This window comes from Apteryx rowi, unplaced genomic scaffold, assembly GCF_003343035.1.
Source record: "Apteryx rowi isolate R43461 unplaced genomic scaffold, aptRow1 scaffold_180, whole genome shotgun sequence".
NCBI classification, from domain to species: Eukaryota; Metazoa; Chordata; class Aves; order Apterygiformes; family Apterygidae; genus Apteryx; species Apteryx rowi.
In genome coordinates, this window is record NW_020448086.1 from 775497 (window position 1) to 800170 (window position 24674).

Sequence of the window (24674 nt, forward strand, 5' to 3'; positions counted from 1 at the left end):
AATCTCCTTGCTCAGCTGGGCACTTCAAGGGGAAGAGATGTATTACAAGTTTTTTGGTTTCAGTTTTCTGCACTCAAGTTGTCTGTGCTATCGTCATCTAGGAAATAGCTGTAAAATGAAATATGACTAACTTGAGAGTTAATGGCAATTTAGAATTATCCTACATTTATACAGCACTATTCAAATGAAGATATCAAGTGCTTCATGAAAAAATTGTAGCATGTAGATGATACCAGAATTAATGTTGCAGTACTTCTGATTCTTTATCAAAGTTGCTTTCTTTCCCCCGCCCTCCAGATTACCACATATTAAGGATTTTAACTGCAGTTCTGATTTGGGTTTTTGAAAACAGCAGCATGACTAAAATTTATTGGAAACATTGTTTAAAATGAGCCTATAAGCTGTTCACTAGAGAAAACTGTCATAAACAAGACAGCCATATTTCAGAACATGAAACTTGGAACCTAAATCAAGGAGGGGGTGTTGGCTGCTTTGAGGATTCTTTTGAAAACAACTTTATCACTGAAAAGTTAAACTTCTCTCGCTCTCTTGCTTATATAGCAATACAAAATCTGCATTAATTTATTAAGAACAAAGACTAAAATGGAAACAATTGTAAGAAGCACTAGAATTGAAGTTGCTTATGAAACTTTGAATCCCCTCCCCAGTACAACTTCAGTGCAGAGCGAATGAATCAGAACCATGTAACAGTTCCCCTAGCTGAAAAATCATGGCCTTATAGTGGATTACAGAGTGAAATCTAGCAAAGGAGACAAGACGCTCATGGAAGGGAACAGAAAGTCTTTTGATTAAGATCCTGACACTCAACAGAACATGGTATTATCTCCAGATCAGCCAAGTATTTAATGCAGTACTGTTTTATCATTTATGCTAATGGCCCCCTAAGTCCAACTTGAGTACATTCAGTTTCGCTTTATTGGTAGTGTATTCTCACAGCTACAAATGAAAATCAAGGGGATTCTGGAGAGCAAGAATTCTTCGGCATTACAGGCTAACAGGATGAGAGCAGCTTTAGGAAGGCTTGCAGTCAAGGCACTTTCTTGTACTTTGTGAAACTTTTCCAACAGAGCTTAGGTTTGCTCAGTGAGTACTTAACAGCACAGAATAACTAACATGCTAGTTGCCATAATAAACCTAGGTCAAATTTGTGGTCTTTTGACTCTTAATACAGAGACTGATACCATTAGCAACTGGAGGATAATCTGTTTTACCAGTATCTCAGGTCTATGCAAGACAGRCCAAATGTGCTGAACTGAGGATCCTGAAGAGCATACTTAGTGAAAAGCAACTTTTTCAGTTCCTTTTAAGTTCATAAAGCTTGTTTGAACTTTATTGCTGCATTTACTTTATATTCCAACTGCACTGAGTTCTGTGCTGCCCTGACTAGATTACTTCTAGCAAGTTGTCTTGTTAAGAACTACTTAACAATTAGAATAGCATCTAAACTGTAGCCAGTCTGCAGTGTAAGCATACTGCAAYATTTACCTCTCTTCTCCAATTTTTTGGCTTGTTTCTTTAAAACATTTTAATCTTTTCAAGGAATTTTTAAGACTTTTTCTTAAGCTCATCTGGGCATAATGTGACCTGTAGCTAGATACCATAAGCTCAGTAATAACTTCCTACTGGAACTGGGCAGGTAACATTCAGGAGCCAAACACAGGATCTTCAACACAGCTATGTATGAATGTTCTCTGCATCTGTGTACATGTCACTTAAATAGTGCATAACTAATAGCAGTTGATTGGCAACATAATTGGCATCAACTACATTTATGGAAATGAAAGTAAAATCAAGTATAATTAGTCTTGAAATAAGTATTAAATGATACTTAAGTCATATACACCTTATAGGGGCCAATCARTCTTCTTTTAACGTCCAACCGATAGCTTCTGGACTGTTCTGCATCACCCATATCTGTTGCACGCAATCGGAGAATTTCATAAACTCGTCTTGTGTGTTGCTAAAGAATAGAAAGGAGAATAAAAAGACATGCCTGAGTATTAAGAATTCAGTCTGTAGCAATTCAGAAAGAGAAATTAAAATAGTTGCTCAGTTTGTCAGAAGACTGTCAGAAGCACTGAAAAGGAGCCTCCTAGCCAATGGGTTAGATGAGTAGAGAATTCCATGCAGTCAGTGTCTGTTGTAACAGCTGTAGAGGTGCTTCAAGGACAGCAATACTTGTTGTAAGGGAGCAGCAGAAAGTCCAGAAGCCGGAGTCCAAAAGTTCTTCAAAGAACTGACAGAGGATTGGAACTGGACTGTCATTAGACAATCCATTAAAACTAKCAAAGGAGGTACTGTGTTCTAATACCCTCTAAATACTTACTGCTCTCTTCACAAGGCCCCCTAGAAGCTGTTAATATGAAAATGCAACAGCAGTGTTTAAGTTCACGAATAAGAATCAGTAAGAGGAAAATTGAAGTGATTTTGGAACCACAATCTGCTAGTATCAGACGCCGGGGGCGGGGGAAGATACTCATATTGCTGCTGTATTACTATTGCATCTGTATTAAAACAGTTTAAGACCACATTCTTTTGCTGAAGCAAAAGAATGAAAAATGGGATGGTTCATTTGCTATACTTCTATTAATACATTTTTAGGTGCTRTTTTAAAAAACAACTTATTTATCCATTCGAGTTTAAGCTCTCAGACATGGAAGAAAGGCTGCAGGCATGCTTTTCCTATACAAGCTATAAAATCATAAATATATTTGAATATGGCTTCTCCCTCTGACTCCCCCCACCCCGCAAGTCTCATTCAAAGTTTTCACAAAACTACATTCAAATAGCATGTCTGCATTTCAACCACCATATTCACTAGCAAGTTTAATCACTCACTGGTAACCTCCCCAGTGAGGTTAAGTTAACTGTTTAGTTCTCCAGAGGTTTAGAGCTGCCTTAGTGTTCTGTATTTCCAAACACTTATTTTGTATAGTTTCTCCCCCCCCTCCCCACAGGAACATGGAGGTCATATTCTATCAACAGGAAAGGATGGAGGAAAGAAAAGGCATTTGTCTAAAACCATGAGCTAAGTATTTCACTTCCAGCTACAGCCTAAAGATCTGTTGAAATAAGACAGAGTATGTAAAAATTACAAGTCTTCACCTATATATCTAAATTACTTTTATACTAGTTTGATAAGAATAGGTTCAACTACAACTGTTCAGATTTAATACCTTATTTATTTTCAGCTTTTGTTGTGCTTCCATCACCATTTCTTGGCTGAAACCTTGCATTAACTTTTCTGGGGAAAAGCAAAGCAGATCTTGGCAGAGCTTTACAAGAACAAAGTCTCTTAGCTTTACATAGTTGTCAGATGGATCTTCAGCTAGAAGGAATATAAAAGCATATAGTTACTATCAGCATTATTTGTTTCCTCTTCTCTCATATACAGTTACAAAAAAATGGAAAACAAAAGTAGATAAAATATTCCTCATTATGTCAAAAACTGTGCTTACTTATGAGTAGTGCTAGCCAATTTTTTTGATGTATGATAGTATAAGCTGAAAGAGATCACAGAAAGACAAACTCCTAATATTTTGTGTATGCAAGTACTGTATATAGCATTATGTCATATTTCTAACAGACCAACAGTATACACATTTAACTGATCCAGTTTAACTTCTAGGGAAAAGAAAAGAATTATTTCATGCATAAACCCTTTCTCTTGCATATTCTGTCTACCCTGTTAGATGCAACCCAGAGGCTCAGCCAGCCAGATTTTATAGTTTCACAGAAAATGTATGTACCCAGTATACAGAGCTAAGTTAATCAAATTTGATCTTAATCAACCACTACCTAACTTACTTACTTTAAATCCATATTCTCACTTCCAATGTTTAGTAGTAGACTTTGCTGTTTCAATACAAAGTATGAAAGGATGGCTTTCACACTAATTAAAACATTAGACAAGTAAAATATTTACTTTTGAAAAGGAGCAACTAGTTTCACTTCTGTATTGCTATTAGTTTCTATACTAATAAGACTATATTATAATTCAGCAGAATTTTAACAGTTTGAGGACATGTAAGCCTACAGCTGATGTTTAAGAACATGAGCAATTTTGTATTGGCCTGTGCAATCCTGAATGTTTAGTTACACATTTTGTGGACTATGCCTATCAAATATCAAGCAAGTATTGGGGTGCAGGATGTAAGCTTCTACAGCCTTCCTAAGACAACAGGAGAAAAATCTGATAATTGTACTTAAAAAAAAGTCAGCTGTAGAAGTCTCTTCTAAACCAAATGCCTTTCATATACTCAACATTTCAAGAAGAGTACCCAGCAAAGCTAATCTATCAGCTGAAAAAGCACTGTACAACAGAAACCTTGTTAGCTTCTCATTATAATATTCTACTAGTATCCCTCAAGTCTGATCTTGAGGGCCTACTCTTGAAACAGTAACTACAGCTGCATGTCCTTTAATCCTTCACTATTAACTGGCTCATTAACATTTTTCTATTAAGTCTAATATTACCTTTGCACAAATAAAAATATATTAGAGTAACTACAGGGAACAGCTCTAACAGTTTTTAAAGACAGAGACTGTTAACTCAGTAGTAAGTTACATTTTTGCAAGTGGAAGATCAGAATGCAGCAAGACTGCATCTGGACTGCGTGGCAGGTACATGCCATTGCATATTTCAGGATCCCATCCACCTGATCACCAGGAGTGTGGGGCAGAGCTGGCTGGGGTTTACCCTGGCCATGTCCTGGCCCAAATGCCTGTGTTTCTTCATGCTACGATTCACTTTGCTTGTCACTACAAGGAGTAAATGCAATAGAAAAAAGAATTTTTATATAAATACACTAAAAATTAAGACTAAGAGAAGCAAGCCCTTTACTTAATGCAGAAGATAAGAGACAGAAGACTATAAGTGTTTAAAATCTGTTTCTTTGTTTTCAGAAGTTTCAGTGTGACTAAATACTAAATATTACACCAAGCAGTAGAACTATTAGAAGACAAACTAATTATGTAGAAAGAAACTGATGAAACTATCCTGTGGTATACAACTAAGCTAGCCAAAGCCATTTACTGACCACTAGCTGTAGTCTTTGAAAGCAAGGAAGGTAAGGAAAGGTTCAAAGACCTGAAGGACAAGCTTATTCAAAATTGTCCTAAGTTAAAAAGATCAAAAGGACCCAAGCAATAGCTAATCTAGACTTCACCAGTTACCTACAACTTGCTTAAGAGTACCATAACTATCAAAACTACTGCTTTAAGAAGTCAAAGGATATGGGGGAAAAAGTTAAGAATTAGCTTCAGTGAATGTCAAGTCACATATGCAACTTTGTTCTCACCTATRAGCCACGCAGAAGAAAGTGCTTACAATGTTCTGAAGGTACTTTCTTAATGGTTTAGACAGGTTTATCACAAAAAAAAAAATCCCCACCCACCCCAATTTTTTTTTGTGGACTAGCAATGTGGAATTCATGGCTAAACAGCTTATATTCTAGCTGTATCTTTTTATTATAATCCTTAAAAAAAAAAAGTTGACATTTGCAGTTTGAGGATGATCAAAAACTACTAAGTTACCAAGGACTGGGATGGAAGTTTCTGCTGCTTATATGTAGCACTGTACAATTGGCTATTTATTTTTTGTTTTGGAGATTGCTGATTATTAGCAGTTCAAATGCTCTGTGGATGAGTGGCCTAATCTTGTGTGACAAGTCTTACAGCAGCACTCAGTCTGTGAAAAAGACTGGAGAAGCTGTACTAAAAGTAACTTATTCCATTCCTTTTCACTCAAATTAGTTATAAGAGAGATAGGGGCAGTTTCTCCACAATAAGCACTATCAACATACATTTCACTTGTGTTAGCTGGGATGACAAGCTATAACCAGAATCTTGAGTTTGAAAAGAAATATATGAACAAAATATTCGTTATAAGTGTGAAACTCAGAAGTAACTTGTTTTTCATGTTTTTCTTAGCATTAGTTCTTTCTAAGCAGTTAAATAAACTTTCTGAAAAGAACAGAGATTTAAAGACTTTTTACTTTATAGCTTTAGATGCTATTTAATTAAATATCCTGATCATATTAAGGTTGTTCAGCCTGATTTTCCCCTAGAAAGGGCAATAAGTATTCTTAAAAATCTGAATTTCTTTAATTTTTGAATGCCATGTGAAAGATAACAAGCTTTCTCCTGGCTTATCTCATAAAGAACTTAAAGCCTATTTGAGGGCAAATTTGCTGTTGTTCAATATAACCCTGCATTTTATGCAGGGAGCCATGAAGAACTTTGTTTATCCTCAGTTATAGTTATAAAATTAGTTATAAAAACTATGTACAGCTTTGTAGTGTTAATGGAGGTAGGGGTGGTGGTGGTGGAGGGGAGAAAAGAAAAAAAAAACCACACACAGTGAGCAAGATTTCCTATTATATAAAGGAATTTATACCTTCCTAGGTTCCTATGAATTGGATTAGAGTTTAGGAGGCTGTTACCCTATGTTAGGGTTAGCCTGAGGTGATGCATCAAGAAAGCAAATGTTCTATTGTATTTTAATTAGCTTTTTGGGGCTTTTTTGTTTTTAACTAAGATGAGGTGCTGAGGTAGCACCAAGAACTGAATAATAAATTCCTGTGTTTGAATTGCATTTCTTCCTATGGTAGACTTGAAACCACAGAAGAGGGGTCACATTTGTAGCTGTTTTTGTGTCCTGTATTTAGGCAAACATACTGTTTTTCTCTGCTCCATCTGCCATTGCTTCCATTGCATTTTTATTTTCAAGTATTCACATACACATCTATAYCATCACAGGGATCTTCAGTCAGCAATACATGCTCCTGGAGCACAAATCCTGTATAGATTTTTAACTGGCTGTAAAATTTTGGCTTGCACACTAATATTAATATGTTATCTTAGATTTTTCAATTTTGAGTTTTGTTTAACAGCAGTAAACTGAACAAGGAGTTTGAAAAAGCTTGATCTCTTGGCTAACTCAGCTGTGCATCTCACAATAAAATGGCTAATTAGCTGGTAATCCGTTCATGCTAGGGATTGAATTTTCCTGGTGTGCTGTTCTAAGTAAAGGATTTAAGGCGCTACATTATATACAGTTCTTCTGTAAAACAGAGTACTATTAATCCTGAACTGAGCTGAAGCTAAATCTTCAAAAGACCATTTAATTCTGACAAAGTAATGCAAAAAGTTAGTTTGCAGGCTAACAGTCTGTGAATGCTACAAGTTGTTTTATTAAACAGGCAGACTGAGTTAAGAATTTAGCACAAACCTGTTATATCAAGTACTGTAGGAGAAGACATATAGTATCTATGAACTGTTTCAAGAAGCTGAGCACCATGGCCTTCTCCTTGGAATGGTGGCAGAATCAGCATCTGGCTACAAAGGAATATGTATTAATATTTCAGTTAAAATACATACATGTGCATACATTATAACATAAAAGTTTAAAGATTATGTGGTATTTCATTTTGGATTAAAATACGTTTAGCAATCTTCATGTTAAAACATAATTTTTAGTGTCTTAAAATTGCTAAATATTCAAAGCTTGTTTGAGATTCCCTCTGCTTCAAGAAGGGAACAATGAAATAAATCAGTGCATAGCCAGCTAATAATGGAGATTTTTTTAAACAAATCAACACCATTATAAACAAGTATTGGGAACTTCAGCAGTTCTCTCTTCTGAAATAAAAGGCAAGGCACGAGTTACGCCGCCAATTACCTTACACGTGGCCGGGTTTTGTCTGGGTACACATAGTAATTATAGACTGTCATGTAGCCTACGGTCGCAAAGAGCGTAGCTCCATCCTTATTATACTTCTCAAATCTGCAGATAAAACAGAAAGCCAAGCAGGTCAATTACAGTCGCGCTCCCATGCAGTGTCCATTTTCTTTTCCATTCTCCAACTGAATTTTCAGTGTCAGCAAGCTACTCTGTGAGGGCCCAATGGGTACACCTGCTATGTTCTGAATGTACAATTCACTTAATTGGTGTGCAGCAACTTGGATAAATCAGGCCTCTTTACAGCACTTCAGTGCACTTGCCTATTATAAAGATGAATAGGTGGCAAGTAAAAGAAAACACAGGCAAAGCTCATTTTACTGTTTAAGCCTACATTCAGGGCTCTAACGGACAACAGCATTTAATTCAGCTCTATTCTCAAGGCTTCCCAAAGCATAATGGAGGAAAACTCAAGCCTCATAAACAATGGTTTTTCTTTCCTGGGAAAAATATCATTATACTGCTCCAATAATTGGCCAGCCACAATTAAAATGCAGGCTTTGTGGAGGTAATAAGGTCTACTGTTGCTTTAGAACTGTACTTACACTAGAAAGTAGTTCCATCTTTCATCATCTATATCAATAAAGCTAGCAGTTTCAATAAACCACATCAAGAACGTCTGAAGCCTTTCATGATATTCTTGAAAGCCTGGACATGTCATGTCAGCCTAGGGAAAAAGCCAGGAGAAGTCAGGTGAAACTTATCACAGACATTGAGAGAAGAATCTGCAGAACCTAATTAAATTCTATATACAATTTTTTATAAGTATGATTATTAAGAAAACTGATAAAATAATAGTATTTATATGCAATAGTTGAAACATTACTGAAAGTGCATCACTGCAAAATAAACAAATTTGGTTGCTCAAAAGGAGCAGTTTCACCTGTTTTTCCTACCTTGTATATCTGATATGTTATATCTTCCCCAGCTTCCTCATTGTGGAGGGAATAGGTGTGCAGCAGCATTCCAAAGGGCTTGAAATTGACCTCCTTCTCCAGCAGAGACACAAAGTCATCTGGGTTGGTGCAAAATCCAGGAGGAATGATCTCTCTAATTTTACTTTCAACATCATCTGCCTGGAGAATATAAGAGAGAGAAGGATYAGTGGAAGATAAAGAAAGGCAGCAGCAAAGTCACCATTATTCCATTAGAGACAAATACAAAAGCAGGTGGTATGGCCTATCTGTAATTTTAAAGAAAAAAGTGGGGAGTGTTCCTGTTGCTCACTAGCRACCCTTCCAGCAGATAAAGGAGCCACACTGAAGGGATCCAAAAAGGTCACAATCCAGCCCCTGACAGCAAGAAAAAGCTGGTAGTTACAGTGTCAGTTTAGTGGGCAATGATAATGATGGAGAAGAGTCCTGAACATTTTTACTTTGAGATTATTGCAATTGTCCAATCAAAAAAAAATAAATCAAAAGCGCTGATAACTACTCTAATAAAAATATTACGTGGAGGAAAACCAGAAATGGCAAGACAAGGAAGGAAACTATGAATTCAGTTACACAGAAGAAATGCTGGATTAAAAAGTCATAGTTTCTGGCTCTAATGCACTTTCAGAAATAAATGCATTGCATCCAATAAACTGGCAGCAAGCCTCCAGGACTATGCTACATAGAGCCTTGTGGAACACAGGTTCCCAGACAAGCAGCTAACAAGAGAAAGTAGGTGATGCAGGATTGGAGTGGAGGAAACGGGACAAAGACTAAAAATGGTCATCCTCAAACAGCAGAGTGACAGCTAGCACACACTTGCATCCTTGTATCTCTCTGCTTAAAATGCCTGCCTATAGAATCAGCCACAAAATACATTACAAGCTCAGAAGACAACATCCAGCATCCTAATCACAGAACACTTYGAAAACAAGTTCAACATAAAATAATAAAAACATGATTTAGGGATACTGTCAGCAAATTGAAACTGTAATCTAACATACTGGGGAGGGAAAAAATATTCTGACAGCAAGATTAAATTCAGAGATTAAAATAACCCTTTTTAAATAACCAAAGTGAAAGTTAGAGACTATCAGCTGAGCAGACTTCATAATCCTTTTCAGACCCCAAAAAGACCACTTGATTGAATACATTTACTACTTCTTTTTAACCATGAATATTTGATGAAGTTTCACAATAACTTATTACTGCTTCTCACCAGGCAATAAAACTTAATGAATTGGTCTCAACTTAACAAAACCGTACTCCTCAATACAACCCCTAAAAGCCTGACATTACATTCAACAAAATGAGCTTACATTCAATTCAAACTTTCCTCCAGACAATGAACCCAGGTTTTTACTTAATGGAGTTTGCCGTGAGTTCAGCTGTAATGTTTGTATTGTATCTATTTCCACAAGGACTGACACAAGAACACTTTGTGTTAACTTACTAAGCAGCTCTTTCACACCGTTTACATGCATGATGGGTATTAATTCTAAACCAAGACCCTTGCTACTTAGCATTCAAAACAGGGAAATTAAGATGCTTAGAACAAAATACACTACAAARGGCTAATACAACATGCTACTAATTCCTGTCCTTTCAACCATAGTCCCTTAAGTAGAAGCAATGCACCTGCAAATGAATAGCACTTTATCATTCAGTTACATTTTTAGTATAGAGAAAGATGGATGTAGTTCAGCACAAACAAGTTTTATTCTTAATGGTTTGGTACTACCAACATTTATATTTATATCTGCAGAGAGAGCTATTAAGCAGTTTATATATAGCTCTACAATACTTGGTGTTAGAAAACAATTGAAATGCATACAGTCTTTACATCCATTTCATTCTCAAAACAAGATTTATTTATTGGAACCTTTTCTGTTCTTTCTGAAGCAATATTGGTTAAGTATTTTTTCTTTACATTTGCTGATTTTGTTGGGTTATTCAAGAATAGCAATATTTTTGCAGAATCAATGAATTATGTTAAGTAATAAGGAAAGAATACATGCAACAACATTTCAGAAAATTAATCTTGTTTTCTTCAACTATACAAGTGCATTATTTACAGAGATCTTAAGTCTGCACTGCTGATAAAGTTGTAGGAAATCGCAATGTAGCGATTTAGTTTTATACATCTGAAAAAGGTGTACAAAAATAATCTAGAATTAAAACAACTTCCAAGYATCAGTTCAGCTAATCTTTGCAATAACTCAGACTACGTGGAAAAACATCTAAATGAGTGAATATGCAGTATGGAATATTGTATGTAAGGTACATCTAAAACTTTGCTCCCCTCACATATGCAAGTTTCTCCATCTACCAGTGATAAGGAAGACAAACTTTCACATGTCGAAAACACGCAAGGTGCAGCCYTTACTGATTGCCACCACAGGAAAATCTTGCTTTCCATAAAACAGAATTAAATCATGAGATCAGAGACTTAGCAGATGGAGCAATAGATAATTCTTAGTGCTATGATACAAAGTCTTTTTACCTGCTATCTTCCAAAGAACCTTCCCTTGAAATGGAGCCTGGCAAAATTCAAGCAATGAAAGAAACTGGGTTCTTCCATTATTTTTATGGGTTATAAAGATCTCCATTTCTTAGAGGGAATTCCAGAATCCTCAGTTTGAGTGGTGGCTTAAGTTAAAGTGATCCAATTTTAAGTTAGTGATTCCTGGAGTACAGAAATCTGGAAACATCACTAGCATACAACTAGTTTGTTTCATTAATACCTGTATTCTTTTATGGAAATATCTATTACATACTAGGCACTTCCAAAACACTTCTCTGAAGTGCTAACRGTCTAAGGAGTTACTGAAATATGTTTACTGCCTTTCCCTTGTGTATTTTTTTTCTTAAACATCAGAGAGGTTTGTTTCTTTTACCAAAGCAAGGCACTCATCTTACCAATTGGCATGGCTTTGGCCATCTCTATTTCTATGCTCTGGACTAAGCAGCATATAGAATTTAAATTTCATGGGAAAGCCTTTACTAAGTATTTGCATGAAACAGCCAGGGAATACACACTGCTGAAATTTCCAAGAATTCAGATTTTTTTCAGCAGATAGTTTGTCATCCTCTGTCCCCAAATCATTTCTTCACTGCACTTGTCCACTACCCTGAAAATAAGTTATCCCCCATGAAATGCCATAGAAATAGCTATTCTGTTTCTAGTAGTCAAAGCAGCACAGGTATTTCTATACAGCACTGTATTTAGCTGTGCTGATGCACTCTGTTCAGAAAAAAATCCAGTTGACTAYTGGTCAAACATAGGCAAAGCGTGTTATGACAAAGTGTGCAAGAACCTGAATGAAGCTGAGACTTGTTAAGCTTATGGTTTATAAAAATATTGCCTGTAATATATTACCTTCATAAACAGAAGCATGTGAGGTGATGATGGGAAATATGGTACGGACTTGCAAACTAAACTTGCTTTGCAGTAGGACATGAGTAGTGTCTCTTTGTACATTATGTTTGACTCTGGATAATTTTAATACAGAAATGATCCTTGTACTAGCAAACAGTTACAATATTTGAAACAGCATGTACATGGTATACAAAGTGTCTGCTTTTAAAATAATTTTAGAAATTATTTGAAAGCAGAAGTTCTCTGTAACAATTATTTGCATTAGTTTCAGTTGGGAGAAATAGAACAACCTGAAGTTGTACCACTTACTGAAAGTATGTCCAATATAAAAGTTACGCTTTCATTTCATTAACTTTTGTACTGAAGCAGAAAGATTAGACCAGTTGCAAAGCAAGATAATATATTTATGCTGAAGACTTCTAGAGGTTAGTGAAATACTTTTTTCCCTCCTTCCATTAAATCCTGAAGAAAAGGAGGGTACTTCAACAGCTGCAAATCTGCAATCAGTGACAATTCAGAGGTCAATGCTATTCATATTTGTACTAGAAGAAAGCAGCCTCTCTTCAGATATTTCAAATTATCAGCTCCACCCAAGGGAGARAGTCTGTCCATTCTAGTTCAGTGAATGAGGCGCCAAAGCATACTTCTGTTCAGGACCTGATCGTACTTGCTTTGCTGAGTCTTCCCCACTAACATGGTTTAGATCCATCCTTAGGGAGATCATGTTAAGATGCATAAATATGCCTGGAATCCTGGCACCTGACATTTAGGATCTCATCTTTTATCTCATTTTTGAGAAGATCTTGAAGAAAAACTGATGGGATTTGGGCAAATATTTCTGTCAGTCTCTAGCAGAGACTGTAGCAGTTGCTTTAGCAATATTGGAACCAAACTTACTATCAAAACAAAACCACCTGATGTTGAATGAGCTTGTGTGGGGAAATAGATACGAATTCCTAAAGTGTGAATAGCTTTGCAAAGTATTAAAACTGACTTCTCACTTGCAACCAGTTAACTCAAAGGCAGATTGCTGTCCTCTCCCAAACACCATGTATTCACAGCACAAAGATTACCTGTCATGCATCGTGGATAGTTCATATCTTAATATTATTACTCTGAATGAGCTGAAATCAGCAGCCAAACAGTTAACTTAGAAGCATAAATGTCAATATGCATTTGAATTACCACCCTGCTGTGATGACAGCTAATGTTTCAATCTCTGCAAATTCAAACAGATATAACTGAAGCRTTCATATTTTAAGGTGGTTAAATTAATGGCAAATACAAATGCAGAACAAAACTGATGACTACCATATTTTTCTCCTGCTAAGGTTTAGATATATCCATGTGAGCAACATATTTGGATGGTCAGCCTTTTATAATCATACTGAGGGAAGCAAAGGATAAGCTACCGCATTTTTCCAATTCAGACAAAGCCTGTCAAAATTTTAGGGAAGAGTATACAAAAGGCTAGCTCAAACAGATACTCTTACTTGTCCCTGCCACAATCTCTTAAGCAATCAGAGGAATAATACAGTAGATGCAACACAGGGCTTGGCAGAAGCAAGGATTTTGAGTGATCAGAAAAGTTGCCAAGTGTGCTTAGGACAAAATGGACCTTATTTGCCTTCCTTGTACCTCCAGAGAGGGGATGTTGCTTTGTTATTTGTATGGAGTACAGATAGAATGGTAATAAGGTGTTATGGTGTGGATTCCCTTTGCAACACCATTTTGAAGTTATATTGACAAAAGCCTGGACTGGGAGGTGGTTTTCTGTTTGTTTTTTAAATATGGTTACTACCTAGCAAACAGGTATTCCTTTTCCCCTTACTTCTAAACACCTTATGAAGACTGAAGAGCGTGACCTTTCACTTGTGAGATATGTTGCCCTAGCCTCAAAAGTATCTCAGACATGTCCAGGCACTTAGCTTGTTGAACTAAGCATGTTCTAAAACTTGAGAACAAGGGCAAATCTGTCAAATTCATCTAACGAAGTCAGTCCAACTTTTCTTTCTTTAGAATTAAATCAGTCTTTCCTTGAAAATATTTAAATGAGCTCTGATGAGTTTGAAATTAGGATCTTTAAATACAGCTTGAAATCAAAGATGTTTACTTTTTTTTTTTAAACTAATGAATAGCTTTTTCCAGGCAGAGTAGTCTGAAGTTAATGCAAATGTATAGCCATTTTTACACTATAGAACATTATAAAGATTCATCAATAGCCAAATCAATAGCTCGGGGGGAGAGGAGGGAGGGAAATCAATTCAGCTTTTTCTTGTAGCTAAGTAAAACTCTGATGACAGTAAGTTTTTTTAATGCATCAGAGACCACTTCAAAAAATTCAGTTTTTCCTCAATAACTGCACTGGTACTTTTACAAGTATTTAACAGTTTTATAAACATGGTTAATATATTAATATTTTATTTCTGTGTACAAGTTCCAAATATCTTTCTTCAGCTAGCTGGAAGACTGATTGACTTCGCTTTTGTGGGGTTRCCTCACAAAAATATTCCAGGAGTACATAGGCAGAAGTTGGGGGTGAGGGGGGAAGTTTTTCTGCAAGTGCTCTGTAACCTTGGAAAAGTTGTACAGAAAAGAGGATGTCTTGCATGTAATTGTGTTCTGTGTTCCTATAAGCGAGATGTAAAGCACACATGATACCTAACCAGAAACTATGGGAAGTTTCCAATCTTGCTTCTGTATAATCTTGCTCTCCACATTTGCTATTTAAAGAGAGACAGTAAAGTACCCTACCTCGGGGTGGGGGTGAGGGGAACCACACCAAAACACCTTCTCCCTTCTCCCCCACCTCTGCACCCCCCCCCCCCACTTTTCTTTCTAACTGGACTTTCTTCAAGATGGAAAACACAACTGCTAGTCTTCCTCCTGGAAGGAGTTAAGAAAATACAGACTTTCTAGACTGATCTTTTTTGTGGAACCAGCCTTGATACTAGCACCTCATGTTTGACTGACACTTTTGACTGTACTGCAGTCAAAGAAGGAACAATGAGATATATAGAATTCCTGTCCATATCCCTTTAGAGCTCCCCAGTAATATTTCAGCACAGGTCTGGCTCTGTCTTTACCTCCACACAGTCAAACTTTTCATTAACTTTAGACGTATATTCGATGCGGAAAAGCGTTGACAGGTTACCAGCGATATAATACAAGAGGATCTTCAGACCCTTGTAACCAAAGGCAACTTCACTGAGAAAGAAAAAAAGAAAGAGTGATCAGAACTCTAGTTGAACAGGAAAATACATCACAGAACTTTCATGTAATAAGCTTTGAAGTTCACATCCTCTTTCCCAGTGAGGTATACTAAGTATTCTAATAGGAAAAGGGAATCAACCTGTATGTGTACTATATAGACAGATAATGCCTTACACTATTTCTAGTAGTTATTTTGCTCCTCCAGTGGAGGAATAGAACAAGTCTCTGAACAGGAAGGCAGCATATGTACATGTACTATGACAACTCATAAAAGATGAAGACCTGAAATAGCTAGTACTTCATTTATGTTTCTCAGTATCTTAAACTCATTAATAAACGTAACTTCTTAACTTTAATGTTAAAACTTACTTTGCAGTTCAGTAGTCTATATTTTGGATTACACAACTGTAAGTTATACTGCACAAAACACAGGTAGATAACTAGTCATAGTAACAAGTCCCTTTTGGTAGACAGTTCCTATATAGTTATCTGAATTAACCAGAACCAAGTAAACGCAAAAAAGAGCCATGAACAGAGAAGCCTTTTTACACCTAAGTATGATTTACCTGAATATAACCACTGTATTGTTGTGAAGTTTAAGGAATTTCTTCTAAAGAAAACTGAACTGCAGAAAATGGTTATTTACAAAGAAACAAGATTTTCATGTTATTTTAAGGCATTAAGAGGTTTTTTTTATTATTATTTTTATTCTTTTACAGAGCTTTCTTTTGTGGTAACACATTTCTGATTTAAAACTTGGACACAYAACTGTCAGAGCAAGAATCTGCTTATTAGTTGTACTGACAGATTGGAGAGTTCTCTCATTACCAGAAACGTAGGTATTCTTAATGATAGCTGCAGTAACAAATGTTTACTGGTGTAATAGTTTTTATTACAATTAATATATGTAGCTAATCCTACTTTGAGTGCTTAGACTGCTTTTTAAAGAAGTCAGAAATTAAGAAACTGTGTGTACATGCACATGTTTTAAATGAACTGTGGCCAGATTGTTCAACATTGACCTACTGAAGATAATCAGTATACTTGAGAAAAAGCCAAAACAATACTTTTCTACAGTTTCTGTATCCCCTCCATATCTACCTGATTACAAGTGTACGTATTCAAGGAAGAAAATACTTCTGAATTTTGTATAACATTCAATGAGCTGGAACAGCTGAAAACCTGAATTTAAGTTCACACTTCACTTGTATGTTCTATTCACTAAAAGTTCCATGTTGTATTGTAGTAAAAAATAAATAGATACACAGTTGTTAGATACTGATTTTTTGGCACTCATTACTCTGAAATTCATTAGCAAGAATTAATGATTCTTGCTAGATCTTAGAATTGTGTCATGAACACAATAACCACTTAAACAAGTAATTCTGACTGCAAAAATGAGACATTTTGTTCTCTGCTAATCTGTTAAAGGTAGTATAGAATGATTAAAGACCCAAATTCTACAAGCTAGGCACTAAGGCAACTATAACTTATACATTCATAAAATTGAAGTATTGCTGTGTCATTTTAAATTAGCTTGGCAGAGCAATGTTTCCTGATTTTCAACAATTAGGAAGCAACCTTCCCCTTCCAGACCTATTAATTTGGCTCTGCATACTTATGGCGCAACTTACTCATCTCCAAACACTTGGTGGCTATACTCTGGATTAAATGTTGTGTTGTCATCCTCCAAATCCTCAGGAAAGCGAACTGAAAGGGAAAAGTGAGCATGAACAAGTAAAAGGTCAGCTTAAGCTTGTTTAAACCAGAGATACCATGCTAGATGTTCACACATTCTTCCACAACAGAACCAAAAAACTTCAGTTATGAATCAATGCATGTTAGGCTGGTATACAACAGAAATAAAGACATTTCATGAAAATTAGATGCATGTTATTTTCTCAGCTCACGTCAGTAAGCATAGCGGGCACAGCATATAAAAATGGAGAAATCAGTGCAGATGTATACAACTTTATATATCCTGAATGTTACTGACTTTTACTCCCTCTTAAACACTGTGGATACTGCCCAGCTGGATACTCCTACCATAAGCCAGACCAATCATGTAAACAATGCTGCCTACTCATCCTGTCATTCTTCTCTTACATGCAGGTGAAGCGAGAACACTTCACTGTAGGTGGGTTTCATGGAGTAATGAATGGAAGAATGTGTTGAATGAAGGAAGAATGTGCACTTATGTTCATGTTAAAGTCTTAGAGAATCAGAGCAGATGCAAACAAAGTAGTTGCACCAATATTACACTGGTATTTGTACCAATATTATCAGAATCTGTGGTGTGGTGTTTTTTTTAAACTGGGTTTACTCCCCCACCCCACACTTAGTATTAAACAATGTCTTTACTGGTGGTATAAAAATACTCACGGTTGGGGCATCTACTCAAATTCAGTAACTTACCAAACAAGCATTTTATTCATGCTGATGGAGTTACGGCAGTTCCTCCACAGTAATTGTGACAGGTGTTCTTCAATCATAAAACAGATTTATGATTGGGGAATGAAGTTAGAGACTAAGGCAGGATTTTCTGGGAAAAATCTGAGTTAAGATACTAGATTCCTAAACACCCTCTGTGTATTTACAATTAAATAACTTATCTGTGTAAAACTGAAAGGAATATAATTCTTAGCTTAGGCATTAAAGTGACAGTTCAGCCACATTAGCAAGGCACAGGCAGCTCAAGACAGTAGGAACACATTTGAACATTGAATGAGTTGCATGTGTGTGCAATGTTGTAGAAGTTAGTGTCGCTATTGAAGCTCATGGGGTTTTTGGATTTGGGTTTTTTGTTTTGTTCTTTTGCAAGCATATGTTGACTGCTGAACTACAACTTCATTGCTGCTGTACTCTATTAAAAGTGCAGATGAAGAAAAAAGACTTTCCTGATAATAATTAGAAAGCAATTTTTTTCCAAAAGGAAGATGTGCAAATGAGAGGTTTCTTAACAAGATAAAGTTTTGCTCCCTCAAAAGCAARAGGATGGTTGTTTTTGTCTTCCTGGGCTTGATTCAGAGAGCAACATTGTTGAGGCAAAGTAGCAGAGTTAAAAAACAAAAAAAAAACGTGCAATTCTGAATCACCACGGAATAACTGAGGACTCAGAAAAGGATATCTGCTTTTATATGCAAACTACATTTAAAAGAGGAAAGACTAGAAGTTACAAAGTAGTAGCAGCAGTATTAAAAAAGTATAAATCTACTCCTGCCTCCTGCCCCCCCAAAAAAGTAAGGGGAAGAGAGCAGCTGAGATAAGGCAATTGGTATCTTAATTAAAAACCCACTAGCAGAGTCTACTTGAAGTCTAACACAATTGCTCAGACTTGTTGACAAAACTCACTTGGATGTCTCCTGTTATTTCTATCCTTTCCTTTGGTTTTAGAAAGGTGCAAGAGAAAAATAAAATATTAGTCACAAAATAATTATTTGAAATAATGTTTCTTAACTGATAGAAAAATACTTCACAAGTATAGTAGTTTAGAGACTTTGGGATTTTGGGCTCATGAGCCTATGGTAATTGTATATTAACAATTCATTAAAATTTACAGAACAGACCATTATTGGCAGTTCTGAGAAGTGTTTAACAATTTCATCAATTCTGTTTTCTCAATAAGTGATAAGTGGCATCCTACGTAATGTATTTACAGTCCTGACAGCAGGTCTCCCAAACTGAAGTTTAGGTTTCTGGATAGAACTTGCAGAAGCTTCTAGAGACTGCTTAAGAGAATAGCAGCAACAACAGAAGTATTTAAAAGTTCTAATAAAAGATGCCATTTGTAGTGCTTGAAGAGAAACCTGCTGAAGTGTTGAAAAGATTAAGAATTAGACAGATGTCTTATTCTTCTCTTACCATTAAATTATTACTGCTGCATATAATAAAGCTGCAGATATAAATGAATCCAACAGAAGTTCAGTTATTCTGCTTGCATTCTGGATGTTCCAGTGAACAAGTTAGAGAGCCATAATCAGAGTTCTCTAAAGCCTAGAGTTACATATTTCCTTCTATTCAGATTTGAAACAATTTTTTTTAAATGTCTTGTCTAATCCAGATGTTGGGGCAAGGGGTGCAGAAAACCCAACCCAACAATGCTTTTCAGAGTTTTCCTTCCTGTTTATTTTTTCCTCAACTATAAGTTCTGTCACTAAGGTCATTATGAAAACAATACATACTTTAGATTTATACCATACTATAAGGATTTTTTTTTTTTGGGGGGGGGGGGAGGAAGGGGGAACATACTGAATAATTCAAAAAAGTAGGGTAAGATGTAATTCCAGTACACTCTGGTAACCTGCTAATAATTGGTAATGACATTATTATGCAGAGGCAGGATTAAGTTTCTATATCTGTATTTTAACTGCACTAATCTCAGAAAAATTAGACTGTTATCCTATTCTTGTATTTGAATATTTATATCAATAAATACCTATTAAAACCCAAGTGGATTTGAGGTATAAGAAAGTTTAAGCAGGTGTTAATATATTCCAGTATCAAATGCACAGTATTTAAAGTGGTGTTACCTAGTTTTAGTTGAATTGCTTCATTTGTGTTACACTTATATTCAGCCAGCTTCTTCTCCATAGCAGTAAGCCCTGAAGAAAAAGATTTTAAGAAAGTTTTAATGATGTGCACAAACTATGTACCAGTGTTATTCAAGGAACATATTTAGAAGATTCTCAAAAACAGAAAAGATAACAAAAACACCACAAAYACAGAACAGATAGGTCAAAAAAGCCATAGTATGTACTCAGTGTAATATTAAGATTTACTTCAATAACTTTTCTGGAACTAGAAACAAGRACTAGGAAACTAACCACAATTATCTCCCCTAGAATGGGGTTATATTCAAAAGATTTAAAATGAGGTTATTACCAGTAAAAACATCTTTCAAAGCTGGAACTAAAAATTAAGAATTCAATCTAACAGATGTTTCTATAAAAGAACACATGCATTTTCACTTCAGTATTTAAAAACATCCAGCTCATACTAATTATGATTTCTGATTACTTCTCTGGACAGTAGAAGTGCCCAGAAGCCTCAGAGAAGATCTGGGCCCTATTGGACAAGCACCATTATGCCTGCCATTACATCTTTGCAAAAGTTGAGAATGTCCTTGTGACACTTGGATCTACATGAAACTGGTCAAATGTCATGCCTTCTCAGAGAACTTACAAGTGCATCCACATGGAAGAACCCCTACATCTTGGGGGTATTTCTACTTTCCTTTTATGAGGCACAGAACAAATCTGTTTTCATAATAACCACATCATTCTACACAATTCACAGGTCATCTTCTGTAAGCATGACTTTAAGCTTATGGAAGCTTAACTATTCCAAAAAACTCTACAAAATGAAGGTAACAAGTAAGTACAGAATATGCTTGATTGTTACAAGTTTTCYTTCCCTCTCCCCAGCAATAGAACCAAACTAAATTGGAATATACATACATACTGGCAAACAAGAAACAGCACAGATATTTGGTTCAGCCACTAGAATAGAAGCAAGAAATTCTCAGTACTGTATATACCCCACCTGCCAATTTCTTCACTGGGACTTAGGGAAACATGATCCCTCATTCCCCATTTGTAAAATAAGCATAATTTGTGCCCAACAACCTCAAAGCAGTATTCTTCCTAAACAGAGTTCTCAGTTGGCTGCAAGCTTCTTTGCAGCAAGCCATTTACTGAAGACTTCAAATGGCACTGTACAGAGACTTCTGCATCTCATCTAGCAGAACACCAAATAACAAGCAAGTATGAGAAGACCATTTTTTATACCATTTTTTTCCCCTGAAAAACAAGTTGAACATACAAATTATATAACTAAGAAATCCTCAGACATGTCTGTAGGTCTTACTTTACTGGGCTGCCTCTGTACCTGCATTAGAACAAGAAGCTGAAATTCTTCTATAGACTGAGGACTCAACAATGTTTTGAAGAAGAAGAAAAAAAACAAAAAAAACACACCACACACACACAAAACCCAAACCACAAACACCTAATATGGAAGGAATACTTCTGTCTGAGAAAGTAGTTGGGGGAGACACTCTCAGAATAAAAAAGCAAATCTAAAAGCACACACTAGCCACTTTGAGTAAGGTTTTATAACATTAAGACTTTATATCAGAATCCACTGCCCCTCTCATAAGTTCTAGTTTTTCATCCTTCCTCTTCTCTAAGGCTGTATTGCTTTTGTTTTATTTAATAAGACACAGGCAAATCTGTTCTTTGACAATAAAGTGTTTTGCAAAATCAGGCAGATACTATATTTGAAAAAAGTTAGACTGAGGGAAAAACTTGGTGACAGATCATTGGTCAATAAGCATAGGATTAAAATAACTTCCTTTCTCATCTCCTTGTATTTTCCTCAACAGAAATTGTATATACTAGTATATTCCATACTATCCCAAACAGTATTTGTTGTATTACATTGCCATTTGTTCTCCCATCATTTGCAGAGCCCCTCAGGGAAGGCAAAACCCTAAGCTCAAAGCGTTGAACAAAAACAAACAAAAAAAGCATTTGAAAAAAGAGTTACATGTTTTAAGACCCTAAATAAAAGGGCATTAGCTACTTCCACTTTATAAATTGGCAACATTAGAGGAAAAGCCCCTCTAACATCATCAAGCAGAATAAAGTGAAGAATTGCTAAAAAAAGTATGTCTCTCTAGCTAATGCTAAGTATCTTATTCCAATGCATTCCAACGTGTATTAGCAGTCATCTTCCCAGATGGGTTCTTAAACTGTAGCACATATACCACTAATAATTATCTAGTGTTTTTTTTTTTTTTTTTAAGCAGAACAGAAGTAAGTAACAAGTTAAACCTGGTCTGCTTTCCAAAGTACATTCCAGCGTAATCTGTCACCTATTAAAGTATTTTTCAAGTGCTTAAAGCTTTTCTCCCCATGCACATCTTCTCAGGTTCATTCCAGAGGCCCCATCAGAAAGTTTTTCTTCTAGCTTCAGACTATTCAGAACAAGCTTTAAACAAAAACAAGGATTTCCTCAGCAAGAGGAGAAGAGGAGCGACACTGCGGCTCCGCGCTAGGTGCGGGGACCACGAGCCCTCCCCGCCCGGCGCCTCGGCCCCCGCTTGCTGGAGGCGGCACCTGCCCGCGCGCCCTCGGGGCCCGGCCGAGCCGCCGGCCCTCCGCGGGCAGGGCAGGCCCGGCCGAGCCCCATGGCTAGGGCCGGGAGAACCGGGCCGGCRCAGCCAGAGCCCCCGCGGGCGCGGGACTTACCCGCCATTTCCGAGCGGAGGCGGCGGCCAAGTCACCCGGGCAGAACGAATCAACCCGCGCGCCCACTCACCGGAAATGAGAACACACACAACCGCTTCCGCTTCCGGCCGCGGAAATACGGCTGGGGAGCGAACGGCGCGGCCGAGCACCCGGKCGCGCATGCTCAGCACCGCCCTACGCGCTGCGCCCCTCTCGCGGAAGCCTTTGAGAAGCTCATCCGCGCCGCTGCTCATTTGTATGTCCCCGCCCCGAGGGGCGGTCTCCCCGCCCCCCAAGGGCCGGCGCACATGCGCAGTATCTCCGGCTCGGCCTCGCACCTGCCCTGCCGGCGCTGGGCCGCCYCGGCTCCCGAAGGGCCGCGCCAGGAGCGGGCCGGGCGGGGCCGGGGGGCCGGCGCTCTCCTGTTCCCAAGGGGTCCTGAGACCGCCTGGCGGAGGGGCCCAGCCCGGCCTGTGAGGCGACACCCGCGAAACCCACCTGGCTCGTGAGGAGACAACCTGCTGCTGCTGGCTGCTCTGCTCCTTTTTAAAGCTTACCGGTATTTTAATCTATCAGGGGTCCATTTTAGTATGAGTCAAGTAGGTGTTATCCGAAGGCTGGTATTTGAACAGCATCCCAGAACTGCAACAGAGAACAAGTGTGGGGTTACACAGTACTGTGTATCTGCCCGCAGCATAGTCAAGGGCCAGTAAGATAAAGCACCTAGTTTGTCCATTATTCAGGCAGTGTGGAGATTCTGCCCTCTCTTCTCTGCTCGGCCTGGAACACCAAGTAAGTTAACTCTCAGCTGCCACACAACTGGCAAGCAGTCACTTTGATATCCTATGTAAAAGTGTCATCACCTTTGGCAACCGAATGCTCTACACACTTTAGAAAAGAGTAGGTTTAAATCTCCTCTCCCACCAGTTTACTAAATAGAATGTTAAAATTAATCCTTTGTGAAGATGACTTTAAAATATATAAAATTTTCCATTCCAGCTTTGGAAGTAGTAGATAATTCTCTTCTACCTTTTTTTTTTCTTCATATATAGGCTACGTGGCTCAATGCCACTGATACATTTTACCTAAACTAAGGAAAAATATTCAGCTTTACCATTAGTAGCAAGGAAAGCCACATGCTGGAATACTTGTTACAGCCACTGATGAGGTACCATGTAAAATTTCTACAATTTTATTTTAGGATATGTTTGCTGATACACAATGTTACTCTTCAAGTAGCACACCTATTAACTTGCTGAACAAGTCAGTTTATAGGTCTAATATCCAAATAGCCTGTTTTTTTAGCTGAATTATTTCTGTTGTCAGCTGGCATGGGGGTGTATATATATAGTATGTGAACTGCAAGTTACCTACAGGAAGTTTTTGTTGACCTGTAGCCAAAAAAATCAATTCTACTTTCTAGAGTAAATTAATTGTTTTAAACTTACAGATGTGAGTCTTATTACTTTGTAACAACGATTATAATTTCCCAACTACTATTTATTGTAGTTTTAGATCCCACTGTGTTCTTTGGGGTACAGAAGTAGTCATTTTTATGCTTTCCAGTGACATGTAACAGAAGAGATCTTGCTGGGCTCTTGAAGTTATAGTATAGCATGACAAAACGTACATTATTTTTTAATTCAGGTTTTCCAAGCATTTATTGTGATTGAACTGTCCAAAGAAATATAAGTGCCTCCTTTCCTGAGGATGTAGCCTGCATGCTTTTCATATTGAGGTACAAAGCGAGTCAACGTGTCCCACTGTTTAAAGTATGAGAGTTTGTCAGAGGCTGGCCAGAACTGAATACTTCGTGCCTCTGTTTCTTTGTTTAAATACGGGGCTGCCACCCCTTCAGCATCAATGCTGCCCGAATACTGGTTTGTGAAGTTTCGACGCTCGCAGTCAACAGGTATCGCGTTCCTGGCCTTCAAGGGAATGGCTGCACCCAGGAACGCGTTTCAGCAGCGTTTTAGGAATTTCTGTTTTGCACGGTACTGTTGCAGCTACAGGCGCGCCCCGGGGGGGCGGACCAAGAACCAGCAGCCCCAGGGAGGGCGGCAGCTGCGCCGCTGTCACCTCGGTTTCGGGGGGAGCGCGGCACGCCGCGCGGGCAGGGGGCCGAGCGGCCGCTGCGGGGAGCCGTGCGCGGAGAGCTC

The 24674-nt window shown here is 37.5% G+C and overlaps 2 protein-coding genes and 1 long non-coding RNA gene across 13 annotated transcripts in view; 2 read left to right on the forward strand and 1 right to left on the reverse strand.

The window, feature by feature from the left end:
• LOC112963906 overlaps positions 1–19505 on the forward strand; it is a 28750-nt gene extending 9245 nt beyond the window's left edge. Inside the window, exons 4-5 of one of the 2 annotated variants that reach the window (XR_003252770.1) lie at positions 16006–16121; positions 17399–19505. This is a non-coding gene — a long non-coding RNA (uncharacterized LOC112963906). Of the gene's footprint in view, positions 1–16005; positions 16911–17398 lie in introns of those variants that run through there. The other variant, XR_003252769.1, reaches the window with a different exon arrangement.
• Positions 1–22862, reverse strand: part of HAT1 (histone acetyltransferase 1) — a 24322-nt gene extending 1460 nt beyond the window's left edge. For 2 of the 4 annotated variants that reach the window (XM_026061384.1, XM_026061386.1), the window contains exons 1-10: positions 22607–22862; positions 19816–19887; positions 16921–16996; positions 15160–15280; positions 8659–8838; positions 8308–8429; positions 7703–7807; positions 7253–7359; positions 3198–3349; positions 1865–1981 (exon numbers count right to left, since the gene is read on the reverse strand). In XM_026061384.1, the coding sequence (XP_025917169.1) occupies positions 1865–1981; positions 3198–3349; positions 7253–7359; positions 7703–7807; positions 8308–8429; positions 8659–8838; positions 15160–15280; positions 16921–16996; positions 19816–19887; positions 22607–22769 (1215 nt within the window). In that variant the 5' untranslated portion in view covers positions 22770–22862. Of the gene's footprint in view, positions 1–1864; positions 1982–3197; positions 3350–7252; positions 7360–7702; positions 7808–8307; positions 8430–8658; positions 8839–15159; positions 15281–16920; positions 16997–19815; positions 19888–22119; positions 22271–22536 lie in introns of those variants that run through there. The other 2 variants (XM_026061385.1, XM_026061387.1) reach the window with 2 other exon arrangements.
• Positions 22863–22889: 27 nt separating this feature from the next.
• Positions 22890–24674, forward strand: part of SLC25A12 (solute carrier family 25 member 12) — a 54042-nt gene continuing 52257 nt past the window's right edge. Inside the window, exons 1-3 of one of the 7 annotated variants that reach the window (XM_026061372.1) lie at positions 22901–23074; positions 23568–23683; positions 24163–24287. In XM_026061372.1, the coding sequence (XP_025917157.1) occupies positions 24237–24287 (51 nt within the window). In that variant the 5' untranslated portion in view covers positions 22901–23074; positions 23568–23683; positions 24163–24236. Of the gene's footprint in view, positions 23308–23567; positions 23684–24162; positions 24288–24674 lie in introns of those variants that run through there. The other 6 variants (XM_026061376.1, XM_026061371.1, XM_026061373.1 and 3 more) reach the window with 6 other exon arrangements.